This window comes from Paroedura picta, chromosome 15 (assembly GCF_049243985.1).
Source record: "Paroedura picta isolate Pp20150507F chromosome 15, Ppicta_v3.0, whole genome shotgun sequence".
In the NCBI taxonomy this organism is placed as follows: Eukaryota; Metazoa; Chordata; class Lepidosauria; order Squamata; family Gekkonidae; genus Paroedura; species Paroedura picta.
Window position 1 is genome coordinate 12,850,223 of NC_135383.1, and position 17,369 is coordinate 12,867,591.

Sequence of the window (17,369 nt, forward strand, 5' to 3'; positions counted from 1 at the left end):
GCCTCCACTTCTGGCATATGCGTCAAGGTTACAGGTGTTCTGTGTGCAAAGTGAGGGCAGCATTCATGGATTCTCTCTACATTTCCCTTGCATTATGTTTTGAAAAATCTAGGATTCTACTATTAGGGCACTCCCTGGACCCCCATGCAACATGCCAAGAAAGCCGAGTTTTTCTTCTGTCATTAGAATCAGGGCGCATAACTGGGAAGGGATGTGGTTTTGCTCAATGCAAATCTTTGGTCCTGACCACCACGGAGTACAGACTTGGGCATCCCTTGTCCCTGTCCGTGATGCTTTGATCCCCAACCACCTCTGGATACCAAAGTGCACGGGAATTCTCGTTTGTGCTGGTTTCAGAGAAACCCATTCTTCAACCAAACGGGCACAAAGCCCAAAGAACCCCAGTTAACATTTGAAGCTTTTGCTGCAAAAAATGTTCCCATTAATTTACCTTGGCCTTGAGGCTGCCCTTGGGCCGGAAGGACTCCCTGGCCCAGCTCGCCGTTCAGCCAGAGCTGCATGCGGATGAACGGCTCGCGGCCTTTCTGCGTCAACTTGCTCCATGGCTTTGGCCGGGACAGCATGTCGCTGACGCTCCCCTGGGAGAGACCCAGCACCTGGAGGGAAGGAAACACAGAGGGAACCAAAATCAGCACGGTCCAGCTGGCAGCCCACTGGCCACCTTCCATCCCTATATTAGACTGGGTCGGCAAGACCGTTGGCAGCTTGTGGGCATCTGTCTCATTTTTCAAGAGGGGAGCCGGCAAGGTATGTTCAAATAGAAGAGTGCCTGCTGGGTAAGCGGCATTGCCCAAATTTCCAGGTGCCTGCTAACCCCTCCTCCACCTGGAGTCCCCAAAATGGGCAAAAGCTCTTCTCTTCTTACAATTACCCCTTCCCACCTGCTTCTTGAGATGGGGCTCAGGACCATGACAATAAGAGGCAAAATCTGGTCCTTGCACATTTTGGATAAAGAGAATCCACGCCTTTTCTCAGGCTCCAGAAGCGGGCTGGTTTCTGATTTTAATAACATTATTGTATTCGTTACTCTGATTTTGGCTAATATTGGGCACCCGATCTACCAAGTAAATTTGGTTCAAAAATGGGGGCTGAATATTCACTCTCGTTTTTGTTGCTGAATGTCTATAAACGTTGCTAAAGTATGTTCCAGTACAAAAATCAGTGGTTTCCCCGTAAGAAGTTGGGGGGATACTTTCCCTCCTAAGAAACAAATACCGCCAGGTGCCAGCCATTAACAGGACTAACCACCGCCACAAAAAAAAAAAAGGAAAACAGAACTCAGGCAAATCCTTACCTTTTCCCCAAATATCCTTTGGCAGATGCCGTTCTTTGCTAGCTTCTCTTTGACCTGACGGGTTAGCTCTATTGTATCCACTTCCTGGTACATGTAAATCTCATACTGCTCAGGGGTGAGTGGAGGAACAGAAGGTTTAGATGGCTTTGACAAAGGGACGACGGGGGAGGATGGGAGGGGGCTGTTTTGAGGGGTCTCGCTGCGACTGGCCCCCGTCACACTCAGTTCGGAGCTCTGGGAGTAAGGGGACTCGGCGTTGGGCCACTCCTTCCAGTAGTCGGAAGAGGAAGGCCCCTGGAGCTGTTGGCTACGGTCCGGCCGAGGCTGGCTACTGGCCTTCTCCTTCCCGCAGGGGGGCTCCTCCACTTTGGGCTCTTCGGGAGGAGCTGCGTTTCTCCTCTCCGGCTGCACGGCGTTCCACCGGAAGTCCTTCCACACCCCGCTGCGCCCCAGTTCGTTTTTAACGTGCCTCAGCACTCCTTGTGTCGAATCGGAGATCCCGTGGAGATCGAGGACGGGGGCCTCTTGGGCCTCCTTCTTCAGTCCAGAGAGGTTGGGCAGGGAGGAGACGATCGAATCCACCGACGAGGAATGCTTCTTCAAGGACATGGCCAGGGGAGCATAGCTGGAGACCGAGGCAGGGATCAGTTTTGGGGACAGGATGGATATCTCCGCTTGGGACAGGGGCGTTGCTTTTAAGGCCGGTTCGAGGGCAGCTTGCTGTGCTTCCATTTCACGCCGGGCTTGCTGCAGGATGGAGCGAATGGCATCATCTGAACTGCCGCTGCTGGAGGAAGAAGGAGGCTGAGCGGGCTCAGCTGGGGGGAGGGGGGAACAGACAAGGTCAGATGAGAAGACCAGGGCCGCCACTCGAGCATCAGTGTCAGCTCTTGCAGAACCACATATATGGACATCCACCACCGCAAAGGATTTTCCTGGTAACTCCTGCAATGAATATCTCAGAGGGGGTTACCTTCGACGTGCACAAATCCAGCCCTGTGTCATAGAATCATAGAATCATAGAGTTGGAAGGGGCCATACAGGCCATCTAGTCCAACCCCCTGCTCAACACAGGATCAGCCCAAAGCATCCTAAAGCATCCAAGAAAAGTGTGCATCCAACCTTTGCTTGAAGACTGCCAGTGAGGGGGAGCTCACCACCTCCTTAGGCAGCCTATTCCACTGCTGAACTACTCTGACTGTGAAAATTTCTTTCCTGATATCTAGCCTATAGCGTTGTATTTGTAGTTTAAACCCATTACTGCGCATCCTTTCCTCTGCAGCCAATGGGAACAGCAACCTGCCCTCCTCCAAGTGACACCCTTTCAAATACTTAAAGAGGGCTGTCAACTTCCTTTTCTCCAGGCTGAACATTCCCAAGTCCCTTAACCTATCTTCACAGGGCCTTGAACACTCTCCTTTGGGAAGCACCGAGTTCTACCAAACAATGTGAAGGTCTGCTAACATCTTTCCACCAGACTCCAAAACCCCTAAGGGTTACTACTAGATTTAAGTCCAGTAACACTGTAGAGCAGGGGTAGTCAAACTGCGGCCCTCCAGATGTCCATGGACTACAATTTGCTGCATTTGCTGGCAGGGGCTCCTGGGAATTGTAGTCCATGGACATCTGGAGGGCCGCAGTTTGACTACCCCTGCTGTAGAGACTGTAGGGAGGAGAAGCTTTTGTGAGTCAAAACTCCCTTCGCCGGATACAAGTCCCTTCCTTTCTCTCTGTTCCCAGGTTGTTCTACCTTCGGTATCGGATAAGAATCTCAAATCATCCAGGCACCGGCAGAAGGTGCCTGGGTCCACATTGAAGATGATTTAAAACGAAAACACACCTGATGAAACAGACTCGTTTGGGAAAGCTTTAAAACTGTTTCTTGCATAACTACACATATATCCGTCTTATACCAGTTGCATTGCTATAATTGATGTAATTAGGCAAGCCACCCCTGTGCCCAAACTATAGCATCACAAGGATGCAGAGAATTTGGTTAGAGGACCCCTTCTGTGACCCTGAATTTATTTCCGCGTGAGCCTTCTAGAGCCAGAGCCCACTTTTGAATGGATTTTGCCAAAGCCTCTCTTTGCAACCTGCCCACCCCCCACCACCGTGGCCGGGCATGTAACCAAGGCTATGGATGAATGCACCCGAAGAAGTGAATGCCGACTCGTGACACCTCCTGCTGAAATGCATGTGCGTGAGTCTTTAAGGTGCGAGCCAACTCTTGTGCAGCAAGGCAGTTTGCACAAGCTGGGGGCCCTGAGAAGAACTGTGGGAAGGTGAGAGGGAGGGGGTGGGTGGGTGGGTTGGTGGGAGAGAGCGACAACTAGGAAATGTCCCAAATCCAAATCTCTTTCCCAAGGTCTCTACAACCACTCTGGGACTTGAGCAGGCCAGTTTCACCATTAATTGACTCTCAACTGCACTCAACGTTCTATGCCTGCTGGAGCATGCTCAGCCCCAATCAGTCTATTTTTGAGGTCTTCATGCTTCTGGTTAATATCCCAGTCTTCCCCCCCCCCCCCGCATACCTGGAGACGGTCTTGAACACACAGAGAAACCTCCTGTGGGGGCACTTTTGCTGGTGGAGACAGCTGGCAGCAGGGGCACAGGGGGAGGGACCCATGTGGACTATCCCATTATCCTGCCCTTAAAAGGCAAGCGTGGCAATGAGTCCCTACCTGTTTTCGCCACCTGCAGCTCCCTTTTTGCTTGCTCTAGGATGGATTTGATGGCGTCATCGGAGCCTGCCTCCGCGGTTCGAATCCTCGTGGTGATGTTACCTGAAAAAAGTGAGAAATTAATGTCTGTTAAAAAAAAACAAACCAACCCATCCAAGGAGATGATTCTCATTCAAAGCCAGCAGGAGATCAATCAAAACGAACCAAAATCGGTATCCGCGGCCACATTTTGGCCCTCTGTGTAAAGATAACAAATCTGCCTTATACTCACCTCAACAATGGCCTGAACCTTTTTTTACCACTTTCATTCTGAAACCCATATTTTAAAATTCAGTTATCCAAGCTTCCCCCTTCCTCATTTAAAAAAAAATGGCTTTAGTTTGTGAAACTGTCCTTTTAAAATCACGAGTACAACGAACACCTCTGGAGTCCTGAGTCACAAATTACTTATAGAGTGGCTTTTAAACAAATGCTCTCAGGGCAGGGTACACATTTCACATAGTAGATGAAATTATCTTAGGCCAGGTACTGTCAGCTCTGCCTGCCAATGTCTCTTGAAGGCCTTTAGCCCTGCTCCCCAGTATATTTTAGCAGGGACTTTCTCTGCAGAAGGCACATGCTCCATTACTAAGGCAGGACAATGCAGATGGTGGCTTAAGACTCGGGAGACCTGGATTCAAATCCTCCGTCTGCCCTCAAGCTCACTGGTTATCCTTGGGGCCAGGCCCCCTCTCATAGCCTAATATACCTCACAAGCTTGTTCTGAGGCATCCAGTGCAAGAGGGAAGGACCATGCATGCTATCCCTGAGCTCCTTTTAGGACAGCCGCCTAGCAAAGCCCCTTAACATTGTTCGCTTCTGGGACGACAGAACATTTGCTAGCGCCAGAATCTTACCACAAAGACACGGACCTATTTCCACACGGCAACAGCTAGAGAAAGGAAACACAAGTTGTGGGCCTACGTCTTTCCCACTTAAACCAAGAAAGAAAAGGGAATCAAGGGCAAAGTACAGCTCCAAATACAGGGCTTTAAAAAAAAATTCCGGGGGAGAATCTCAAAGAGGAAATACTGGCCACGGGGCGAGGTACGGGGGAGAACCGCTTTTGTGAGTTGTCTCGGTAACACTTAGAACCACCTATATTATTTTAAAAAGTCTCCCCCTTCGGTAAAGCATCATGCTCATTTTAAACACAAAAGCACAACATGCCTGATAACTCAGAAAGCGGCTTCATTTGCCACCAGTAAGTAGAATGCTGTTAAAAGACACAAGAGCACGCATGCACACACACACACACACACACACAAACAGCAGAGTGTGAACTGCGCTTGGAAGATGTAAAGAGTAACCAACACAGGATGAAGGAGAAGATTCCCATGATTTGGGATGTGTCCTCCCCCCCTCCCCCCATTCTTACTGGGGCCAAAGGGCTGGCCTGAGACATTCTGCTGCCCGCCCGTGGCAGGAAACCCCAACTGGCTTTTGCTTCCATTCATTTTACACACATGGAGGGGATCCTCAGTGAAATTCCCTGGGGCAGCCCTTGTGTGATTCACTGAGGCTTGCTGGGGGAATGCCTGCAGATAGACTGCATGGCAAAGAGCCAGAGCCCACGGTAAATTTGCGCTCCTGGAAGAGGGGTGCATGTTGTTAATTTCCACCAATTCCCTGCTCCTGCTGCCAACTACCGAGTCGGCCTCTCCTGTGATTATGGGTCTCCTGACCCCCCCAGAATCAGCATTCTGGGCTGCAGCAGGAGGGGCAGTTGCCTTTCGTCAACTAAAACACCTTCCCTTAGCGCAAGTGTGGAGTGGGATTGTAAGTCTCCATCTCCCCGCGCTGCAGCCTTGCATGGCACCCACCGGCACCATCTCGCCTTCTGGTGGGGCTGCTTCTGCTTCGCGCCCCCTGCCCGGCAGCCCCTAGACCCTTCAGTGGGTGGGGATTTTGTTATTTACTTCCCTTATTCCCAGGCCTGTTTCTGCAACGAGGACCACAACGATAAGCCCGTGAGGTTCGTTAAGGCTGAGAGGGAATGGCTGGGCTGAGGCCACCCAATGAGCTTAAGCAGCAGAACGGGGCTTTGAACTGGAGTCTCCCGGATCCTAGTTCGACACCCCTCCTTTTTTGCCGTTTAGTTGCAGCTCCCTTAGGATGACCTCCATGGAGTTTTCAAGGCGAGAGATGTACAGAACTAGTTTGCCATTGCCTACCTGGGTGGACTTCCTTGATGGTTCCCATCTAACTACTAACCAGGATCAACCCTGACAAGATCAGGCGAGCCTGGGCTGTCCAGGTCAAGGCCCAACACCTTCACAACTACCTTCAAACACGGCCTTTGGACTGAATTGCATCCTGCAGTCTTTAGGCCTGCCGGCCCTACCCATGCAGCTGGATGGGGGCTGGGGCAGGGCCACCGAAAGCTGCCCAAGACCACCAGGCTGACAGCCAATGCGGGCACTATCGCTTAGAGCTATCCTCTCCCCCCCCCCACTTCACCCAGGCACAGACAGGACTCACTTGTGTCCAAAGTGGGGATCAGCAAAGGACAACATACACACACTGGACTGGAGACAACCAGGCCACAACTGTACTGAGGTTCTCCAGTGTGACCCAAAATTTGCTCTGTCTCCACATCCAGGGTCAAGCAAGAGCAAGAAGCACCACTGGGTGCCATCAATTGCTGCACCGACTCCATTCTGTGCTGCCCCTGCTCTCTGCTTTGAGGTATGCTTGGGTGGCTGGACTGGCGAGCAGGACTCCTGGTACAGTAGCAGAGAGCTTCCCTCATGTACTGGAGGACCCGGGTTTCATCTCCCAGGGAGATGGAATCCAGAGAGCAGGTGTTGGGAAAGCCTTTCGTCTGCCCAAGACTCCATAGAGCCACTGTCGATCAAAGAAGTCTACGCTTGGCTAGATGGAGGGAAGCTCAGGTATGTTTCTATAGGAGTATAAGTTGACTCATTGGGGGATTTTCAGTATGGATTTTTTTCTCTCGTCAGCTCTGGTTTTGTTCTGCTTTACACAAACGTTCTTGTGTCTTTAAGTTTAGCTTCATTCTTTCTGGTTATTCCCTGTTTGTTTTCTGGGTCTTTTGAGGCCCCTTTTACCCCAATGTTTTCCTTGGAAGCCATTTTTTAGTGAGTTTTTTCCTTGTGTGTACAGTTTCTTTTGGCTTTCTTTGTCACACCCAGTTTCAGCCCTGTTTTCAATGACAGGACAGTTGTCATCGTCAAACCGCTCTCTCCCCCCCCCCCAGCCTGAAGATTTGTGGTTTCACTTTCGATTTTATTATTATTTATATTAAAGCTCTAAAATAGCGATAGATCAGTGCCGTGGAGTACTGTTAGTTTAAGCAGGCTTTCTGAATGCACAGCTTTTGTTTTAAACAAGAGTGAGATTCTATCTTTCTTTTGTTGTGGAGATACAAGTGGGAAGGCTTACTTTAAAAAAATGAAAGCTGAGAATTTTAGAGCTGTTTTCAAAAAAATAAGGGAGGGAGGCTACAATGTCGCTGATGCAGATGGCCTTCTCTCTCTCTTGAAGGCACGTGAGACAGAAAATAACCTGATGTGAAAATGGAAAGGGAGGACAGACCAAGAAGAACTATGCTCCAGCTGACTCCAATTCTTGTGGACTGACCGCCAAGTAAATCAGGAGTGAGTCAAGAGTGTGGAAAAGGTCTGGGGTGGGGCAGAAAGGAAAGGCACCTTACCATCTGATAAGCAGGGAGCCATTTTACTTATTTCAACTTGTTATCTGTCGTCTCTCTGTGAATTCGGGGCAGATTGCATCAAGATAAAATTCCATTGATAAATTTTGGGAAGGAACATTTGGCACTGGTCAACCTATATGCAAGGCAGTCTGGTACTCCTAGCCCAGATTACAAAGGTGAGAGATGTATGGAGTTTTGCCTATTTGGGAGGTGAGACAGGTGTGAGGCAGGAGCAAGGCTTTTGCCACTGCAGTCCCCAAGAGAGAGGGGCTCTCGGAGGGGATGTGCCAAGGCTCCTCACTTTCAGGCACCCGGAAGATGTGCGACATTTCATCATTGCTCTGGGGCGTTCTGTCTGTTCGTGCGCTTTAATGGAAGTTTCGTTCTCCCCCTTGGTGATCCTTTCTAGGTGGAAAGGTGTCTGTTGTGGGGAGAGGAAAGGGAAGGCGAATGTAAGCTGCTTTGAGACTCCTCCAGGTAGAGAAAAGCAGCATATAAGAACCAACTCTTCTTCTTCTAGAAGCCATTTCCTTTAAGAACAGTCAACACAGGATGCGCATTTTATATTTGCAAGATCACTGTCCGAATCTGTCATCCTTTTATGTCCTGTAAATCTCCGGGCAATTGACAAGTGGAAGGACTCAGGGAAGGGAGCCCTGCTCCTGGTAAAAAGTGATAAAGCTTGGCTGGCATCAGCAACCTAAAAGTGATCGACTGTCTCTGCAGGCAGTAATTTCCACATACTAGGAAACTGCAAAGGACCTTGCCATTGGGACAGGATCCTGCTGCCACCTTAGTGGAATGTGCTGTCCCAGGGGAAGAGCTGAATTTGTGCGTAAGCTAAGCAAACTTCAGTTTACTGTAACCTCTAAATATAACTCCAGTTACTAAATTACTTTTAAAATTTTGAATGCATTGTTTGTTTGTTTGTTTGTTTGGTGATAATGCTATAGGGTGGCTGAACAGTGGCTGAACAGGGTAGTAGACAAGAATTTCAGGCACGGGCTAGGAAAACTCAGGTTCAGATCTCTGTTCTGCCATGAAACTCACGGGGTGACCCCGGGCCTGTTACTCTCTCTCTCTTGGCTGAACTGACTTGGTAAGAGTTGCTGGGTGGGTCCAAGGGGGATTGCCGGACTGACATGCCAACAGTGTTATCAAGATTCATGAAAAATAATATCTGATTCTGTCTAAGAGAGGCAGAAGTTTTCACTCAAAGGAGTCAGGTTAGTAGAGCAGTAGAATGAGAGAGACGGGGAAAGATCTGGAGCTCTTGCTATTAAAAAAACCCATCGTTTGTTTTATACTTACTGGTCCTGTGCAGACCCAACACCAGTTCCCTGAAAACCACGGTTTGCAAACCAGGAACCATCCTCAAGAAAGCATGCCTCTCTCCTCTCCCAGCACAAATCGCTACTGTTAATGCAGCCAGTCTTGGAACCACTGGAAGACACTGGTTAGTGTCAACCACAGTTACCACCTGGGCATACGTAACGCTGCATCCATGGCCAACACAAACAAGGGTCAGGAGGAATGACCCTGTGCGCCAGAAGAGGGAGAGGAGAGTGTGATTTCCCAAGGCCAGCTCCTGATTAGCAAGCCGCACTGGCAGGGAGCCGGCATTGCGTATGCACCGGTCCGCTGTCTGTTTTTCCATCAGATTCCAGGCCAGAATCAAACTGCAACCCCTTGACGTGTCTGGATTTAAAATAATAAGAAATAAAATACAGAAGACACACAAGCTAAGCACACGCCACTGCCCAGAGATCGACTGCAAAGAGAAACACCTGCCTGTGACGTACCTTCCGACCCATTTCTTCGTTTCGGTACTTCCTGAAATAGCCTGTTCAGGTTCTGGCCTGGATTCTCTGTTGAAAAACAAGTTGGGTAAGAACAAAACAATCAGGGGGGTTATGGTTCTGACAACCGTGGGCCGCGAGACGACACAAAACGGGTCTGGCCCTAGCTGGGGAGAGTCGGAGGGGGTAAAAATCAAGCGGCAGGGCGCTGACTTTCCAAGGCCAGTCAGGGAGGCTGGGGACCTTTGGAAAGGAAGCAAGGCAGGCTGGGTGGTTAATAAAGATTACAGCTATGCTCAAGGAAGGAGATTAGTCAGATATAAATACACGTCTCGAAAGGTATAAAAAAATTAGAGAGGGGCCGATAATCCTCGCGAGATTCTATCAAGCAAAAGGAGGACAACACAGAACAAGCCTTTCCGGCCCTGGTTTGCAAGCATAGGATTTCTAGACAAAAGGTGCCTCCAAGAGGCTGTAAGATTTTAGGATTAAATGGGTTAACCCTCTCTGACTTTCTTAAAATGGATTCCCCCCCCCCCAACTTCTTTTTCAAATGAAGGCACACCAATGAGAAAAGCAAGCAAACAAACAAGCAAGAACATTCCAGGGGATAACCCCTCTGCCCAAACTGCTACCACGTAATATAGAGGAAAAGCCACTTTCGGCTGGGGACAACCCAATTTGTGGAAATTCTGAGTTCAGCTTTCCAAAGCTGATTTCCATTTCTCACCAACCAGGATTTCAACATTATTCTGTTAGGCACGCACTTCAATACTGATGCTCTGTACTCAGACACGAAAACCCAGGGTTGAACTTACCTGTAATTGTTGTTCATTGACACTGGGACTGCACTTGTTCAGTTTGGCTGCGGGACATTTTCTTTCTAGTTCCAAAACTCCAAAGAGAAGGCACCAAGCTCTTTTTTTGGATCTGATACATGTGTAGGATTTCCACCCAGTGCATCATGTGCTCCATCGGCAGATACCCTTTCCCCTCAGTTCCCGCTAAGACATTGTGAGTCCCCTTTTATGGCACATTAGGCCCTCTGAGAGGTTATAGCAGGGCAGGAGGGAGGGAATGTGTGTCTGCATGGAAGGCATCAACGAACAAGTTGGTGGTTAATAAACAAATTACAAGTAAGTGCCACTCTGTTTTCATCTTCCGTCTTCTCATGCAGACACACATTTCTCGTGCAGCCCCACATTGGGGTCATTAGTGAACTACTCACCATAGTTGGTGGGGTGAGTTGAGTCTTTCAAGAACAGAGCCTATAAAACTGTCTTGCCCACATCTGCTTCGTTTGAATGAATGGTAGCAACTACCCATCTGGAAACAGACTAGGCTGGTTGAAGGTTTATGGGCTTGAAGCAAGATATCCCAGACCTCTTGGAAGAACTAACGCTCTATGGCTGGATCCTCTATGACAGGGGTAGCCAAACTACGGCCCTCCAGATGTCCATGGACTACAATTCCCATGAGCCCCTGCCAGCGTTTGCTGGCAGGGGCTCATGGGAATTGTAGTCCATGGACATCTGGAGGGCCGCAGTTCGACTACCCCTGCTCTATGCCATCAAGAATAGCCGTGCTACATCATGGTGCAACAGTGGACCAACCTTAAAACTGGAACATCTACACTTACTGGGGTGGGTAGTCAGAAGTTTGCTAGCTGTTGGCCCTGATGACTCTGGAGATTCTGTTGAGTGGGCCTCAGTTGTGAGGTTCCGTTTTTTAGAAAGGGCATTGAGGGTACACAAATGATGGCTGATGGTGCTTTCTCTGACCCCTGTAGAAAGGGGTAACAGAGCTGTGCTGTCTATGAGAGAAATACTGTCCCTGGGCCATAGTTGAGGAAAGTGAACTCATCGATCTGGCTGTCTGGTGGTTCTTCGACATAGTGAAGAGTAACTCAGTCATGGACTATGAAAAAAGAGTCCCTCTTTCAATGGGGAGCTCCTCAACTTTACAGCAAGACTGCAGAAAGGATAGCAGTCTTGTTTAGCCCTGAGCGCCTCCTGAGGGTTATGGCAGAGGCCTTCGATCTGGCTAATACATCAGCGGCATGTCTGCCTGCATTAATCTCCTGTTTTGAGAGTTTAATTGCCTTGGAATGGATAAGTTTAGCCAGGGACTTGGATTCATCAGGTAACTTGTCCAGGTACTGGGAAAGACTCTCCACGAGGAAAAGTTGGTGGTCCCCCGTAATCACTTGATAATTTGCAAAAGCATAACACTTTCCCCCCCAAAGCATCCAGATGCTCACAGGAGTTCTGCTTTACTCTGTATACATTTTTCAATCTTACAAGATGTGGTCTGAATGGAGGCTGTTTTCTGCCAGATTAGGACTGTGTGGGCAGAAGACCTTCCAGGATATTAAATGGAACTATCCCTGGAGTGTCAAAATTCTGTCCTTTGGACAGTTATCTGAAGTAGAAACATCAATATCAAGAATCTTAGCACTTGTTCTCCATAGAGACTGAGGTCTTCGTTAGGAGATTCTGGGGTTAGTTGGGCACTCTCAGAACTTTAATGAGATGTTACAGAGACCTCTTCTTTAGGCCAATGGTACAAAAACCAGAACAGAACCAGTGTGGAGTCGGCACTCATACATTTGGGTCATGACCCACTAAAGATTGGGGGTGATGCCCGTACAATCAATTTAAACAGAATGATGACATATAGCAATGGAACTAAAAGTTCCACAGGGCCATCAAAGGGAGCTCTTCCGCCAGGCATTTGGTTGAGGTCGACCGGAACCAGTAACACCAAAGAGCCCCTGAACCTCCCTCCCAGGAATCAATGTACCTGAACTGAACCATGGACATGTTTGATTGCTGTTCTTTTAAATAGTTATTTTCTGTTGTTGTTGTTGTTATAATTACAATTGCTGTATTTTACTTGACACAAAAATGAGTTTGATGTATTGTTTTTCATGTTCCATGTGAACCGCGCCCTGAGCCTCTGGGGAGGCGGTATACAGATGCAATAAAAAAAAAATACTGAGGAGGTTCCCTCAGGAGGTTCCCAGTTCTGAGGTTACCAGCTGTCCCACAGGGATGCCAGGTTACTCATAATTTGCATCAGAAAAGGAACTGTCAAAGGAGGCTAGATGCAGCAACAGGGTCACAGGGGAACCAGGATGATCAGACTTGGTCGTCTCCTTATACTTTGATTTCTTATGCATCTTCGCAGGAGGTTTTGAGTGTGACTGGACCATGTCTGACAGTCCTAGAGAAGGCAAACATGGGCGTCTAGATTTTGCCCGTTGAGCAACCAAAGCAGCTCTTTTCAGAGGGAATGGAGCTATCTAGATATCCGATCGATGGGGGACAGGAACGGGGTTGAAGGGAAGAAAGCAAGGTCTGGGTCACCTTGGATGGAACCAAGGAGGACCAAAGCCAAGGAGGACCAAAATCACCTTGGATGGAACCAGTCACCTTAGATGGAACCAAGGAGGACCAAAGCCTTCTCCCACAGTGCAGCTTTTAGCTTAGAGGCCCTATCTCATTGTCCCTTAGAGGTAAAGTGCTGGTAAGCTGAACAAGCTCCAACACTGACCATTTATGCACTAAAACTCCAGCCTGCAGCCCAGCATGTAACCTCCAGTGCATAAACAGTCACTGTGGACCTTTCTTAAGACAGAAGGCAGAGTTCATGCTCACTGCTGTGCTTCATCTTTGTTCCACATTTTTTTAAACAGTGCCTTGGACACCATGACGAGGGACCATGAGCACAACAAACATGGAGAGCCCGGTCGATGGAGCTTGCCTCGGGCAAAACTGGTTCGTGACGGAGTGCAAAACTAGTCCTTGATGGATAAAAAGGAGTCTTCTTTCATTTACAATGAACGGAGCACGCTAGAAATCTTCCTGCCCTTGTGGCCACAAAAAAGGAAGTGGGTACCTGCTGATGGAGCATGTGACACACTGGGTGGGAACCCCGCGCAATGCATCAGTGCTGAAAAAAGGCAGAGCTCCCACTCTTGGGAGTATTTGAGCTGGAAAGAAAATGTCCCCTGGCTGGCCTGTTCACGTGCAGTCCCAATGTAGGGCTGCACAAGAAGATGGACCAGCCGTTGCATACGGAAAAAGGAAAACAAAAACAGTTGTGGAAAGAACAATAAAGCACCCCAGTCTCTTATTCTGTGCTTGGCGCCTGTCATTCAGTTTTTCAAGACGGATTTTGGATGGAAATCTCAAAACAAGTTACTGAATCAAAAGGGGACAAAAAATACAGAAGCCGGTAATACAACTGCAATTTAAAACCATCTTAGGCAGGGGTAGTCAAACTGCGGCCCTCCAGATGTCCATGGACTACAATTCCCAGAAGCCCCTGCCAGCATTCGCTGGCAGGGGCTTCTGGGAATTGTGGTCCATGGACATCTGGAGGGCCGCAGTTTGACTACCCCTGATCTTAGGCATCATATGCAGCAATAGTTCCCAGGAGAAAACTTCTTAAAACTGCGACTGAGCCAGGGGGGTTGGGTATTTTGTACACCCCAAGCCACAGCTAAGAACAGACACCTAGATTTTGATGCCCGGTCATAGCAGGGGGGAGGTTGAGTGCCTTGCCCTGCTGGTGACCCTTTCACCTTCTCACCTGCATGCAAACGGCTGTCCCAGAGCATGCTCTGAAGGTGTGGCTGCTTGGCAGAAACTCAGCAGGTCTCGGTCTGCTTGCTGCCTGTACAGGAACCCCCAGGAATGGTGCCTTGAGCTCTGAGTCAAGGTAACAACATTAGAAGGAATAAAAACAGGAGGGAGGGTGGACTAGGCAGGGAGTTACCCAGTGTGTAGTCCTCAGTTCAAACCTGACCTCTGCTGTGATCTTACCAGGCGACCCGGGGCAAGTCACAATCTCTCTAACCTCAGCTCCTGGAACTGTTGTACTCGCAGCAGAACAACGCACACACAGTGCTCCAAACATCCTAAAACATCCCTATCAACGCCTAATTAAACATACAGATGTTGTTGCAGTAGAAAGTGGTTTGGCGATAACACTGCAATGGGGGGAACATTCATCACCCCCTTGTCCCCTGATGGAGCATGTGACACATTGGGTGGGAACCCCGCGCAATGCATCGGTGCTGAAAAAAGCACCACGGTGCTGGTTCAGCCACCGTAGGCCGAGACCCCCTTGGTGGGGAGCCAAGTTCCTGCTTCCAATTTAGCCCTTAGAACAAACCAGGGTTAGGGATGGAGAAGGGAGGTGGGGGCGGGGGGAGTGCCCCACCCCAACCAGAATGGCGGCAGTGTGGCTACAACTGAACAAGAAGCCAGGGTGATTTAGCGCAGGGATAGTCAAACTGCGGCCCTCCAGATGCCCATGGACTACAATCCCCATGAGCCCCTGCCAGCATTCGCATTCGCTGGCAGGGGCTCATGGGAATTGTAGTCCATGGACACCTGGCGGGCCGCAGTTTGACTACCCCTGATTTAGCGCTTTCATTCCCACAGCCGTTTTTCTGTGCAGAGCCTGGAAAGTAAGGTCCAATTCTAAATTCCATTCTAGTCCGGACCAAGCACGGATCGTGGTTAAGCTCCCTCCCTGGCATGCGCTTCTCCTTCCTCTGCCCACAAACTGCAGCCAGTCAGCAGCAAATTCCTTTTTGCTCAAACAACACCAGATTCAACCTGCTGCACCCGTGTTCTTGCACACGACCCAAAGCGTGAGATGGACAGCGCTAAAGAGGGTGCCCCAAAAGGAGGAAAGATCCAACCCAAGGCAGGTGGCTTAGCTTAGCTTCTGCCATAAGAAGCTGCAAGTGCAGTGTAAATCAAGGGAAGGGGTTTCGATCACAAAATAGGAGGGCAAAGGCAACCACAGGGAAAAGGTGATTTTGACAGATGGGGAAAGTTTTGCTTCCCTAGAACAGGATACAACATTCCGCCTGATATAACTTCCCAAGGAAGTTCTTAGTGGGGAACAGACCATAAGAGATGCTGGGGGGGGGGGGTCACCTGCACCACCTCCTTGACAACAGGAGAGCACTAGGAAAGCCATCCTCATTGAGACAAGACCATGGCCTACAAACAGAGCACGCAGCTGGCATGCAGAAAATCCAAGGGCTTAATCCCAACTATCTCCAGGGAAGGATTTCAAGTGGCAGGTGTCAGGAAAGCCCCTTTTCTCTGCCTGAGTTACTTGTAGTTCAGGGCAGACCACAGTGGGGGATATGGTTTATCTTGACTCAGTATAGAGCAGCTTTGTTTCCATGGGGAGAGCGCATGGCTCTCATGGTATGGGTCCCAAATTCAACCCCTGGCATCTCCAGCTAAGAACAATTTGGTAGCTGCTGCTTAGAAAGTGCCTTTTTCTCTACTTGAGATCTTGGGAGAACCACTGCCTGGCAATATTGAGATGGGTCTGAGGCCAGCACAGGGCAAAGAAAGAACCAGGTGCTACAAATAGACCAAGGGGTTGGCCTCAACCGGCTCTTCTGCTCACGAAAACGAAAAGTTCTCTTTGGCTACCAAAACCCACACTATGCTAGGAATCATGGGACATATGCTGGAGGAGCCATGCGAGATGGGGATTGTAATAAGGAAGGGAAGTGGGTGAGGTTGAGCAAAAAGGCTGGCTGGAACCAGCTCACGGGGTCCTTGGGGCCAAAATAAGAACTTTTCACACGAGGCACCCATGGTGCTCTGCCAGACGTTACCAGGGACAGGGGCGAGAGGGGTGGCGAGCTTCTCTCTCTTGCAGTGACTTGTTCTGCCCCTCGGCAGTGGGACCTGATTCTCACGGGAGTGTGCAAAAGGGATGCTTAGCAAAGAGGGGTGATTTATTTCAACGGTTCGTACACGGACCATCTCCCCCATCTCAACGCTGCACGGCCTCCTCTGCGTGCGTGTGCCAGCCCTTCTATTAATGGAGATCAATGGGATAACCATCCCCCCCTCCCACCCCTCCACCTCCGGAGGTTTTCTTTACGCTTCGGCAAAGTACATTATATAACCCCTGCTGTTCTTGCTTTCTATTGATCTGCCTGGCCCTTAAGCAGAAGACGAGAGTTGAATATGGCAAAGAGAGTAATCCGTTTCTTTCGGTATTTGCGGGGTGGGTAATTACGAGCCTGCCTTGGGGGAGGGGGGCCACAGCGATAAAGCTCGATGGCTCCTTTCGGCTACAGGGCGTTGAGGGAGGGGGGGGGGTCTGGACTGTGCAACCCCCAAGGGCCACTCCGACTGATAACAAGGCATGCTTTCAAAGGCCTGCTTCTCACTTGTGTCCTTTTGATGCAAACTGGATTAATGAGAGGGATGGAGGAAGGGGAAGCAGAAACTGTTCTGTGTCCTCAAAATGATCCTAGAATGAAAGCGGGCCACATGGTGGACACGAGCCATGAGGATTGTTCAGTGAAAGGGCAGTTCACACCAGCCCAGAATAGCTAGCGACATCGAAGACCTTTGAAAGGTCTATATCAGGGGTGAGCAAACTGTGGCTCTCCTGATGTTGGCTCTCCTCATGGGAATTGTAGTCCATGGACATCTGGAGGACCACAGTTTGCCCACCCCTGGTCTATATATTAAAAAAAAAACAACAATGTTTTGTTGCGGCCAAATGAATTGGGGCTACCTCAAGACCTTTGGATGCCTAAGGCAGATGGTCCAACAACCTTCTTACTCATGAACAGAGGACCCAATTCCCTGTGAGGTTCTGCTGCATCAGTTTTGTTGGGCAGCAGAAGAGGTAAGCAAGCATACACACATCCCACGGACAACCTGTGCCAGGCAAATTGTAGGTGGGATGCAGTGAGATGGCTCTGCCAATGGTCAAGATGACCATTTGTTTCAATGAGACTGTCCCCATGTCTTGCACCATCTTAGTGGTCTTCTACTCTGCTGCTTCCCTAT

General features: G+C 49.4%; 1 protein-coding gene across 11 annotated transcripts in view; it reads right to left on the reverse strand.

Annotated features, from left to right (window-relative positions):
- Positions 1–17,369, reverse strand: part of CUX1 (cut like homeobox 1) — a 282,235-nt gene that overhangs the window by 69,851 nt on the left and 195,015 nt on the right. For 7 of the 11 annotated variants that reach the window (XM_077311542.1, XM_077311536.1, XM_077311535.1 and 4 more), the window contains exons 16-19: positions 9,520–9,585; positions 4,003–4,104; positions 1,316–2,133; positions 452–617 (exon numbers count right to left, since the gene is read on the reverse strand). The exons of 2 other annotated variants lie outside the window; for them this stretch is intronic. In XM_077311542.1, the coding sequence (XP_077167657.1) occupies positions 452–617; positions 1,316–2,133; positions 4,003–4,104; positions 9,520–9,585 (1,152 nt within the window). The remainder of the gene's footprint in view (positions 1–451; positions 618–1,315; positions 2,134–4,002; positions 4,105–9,519; positions 9,586–17,369) is intronic. 2 more of the 11 variants (XM_077311540.1, XM_077311546.1) reach the window with 1 other exon arrangement.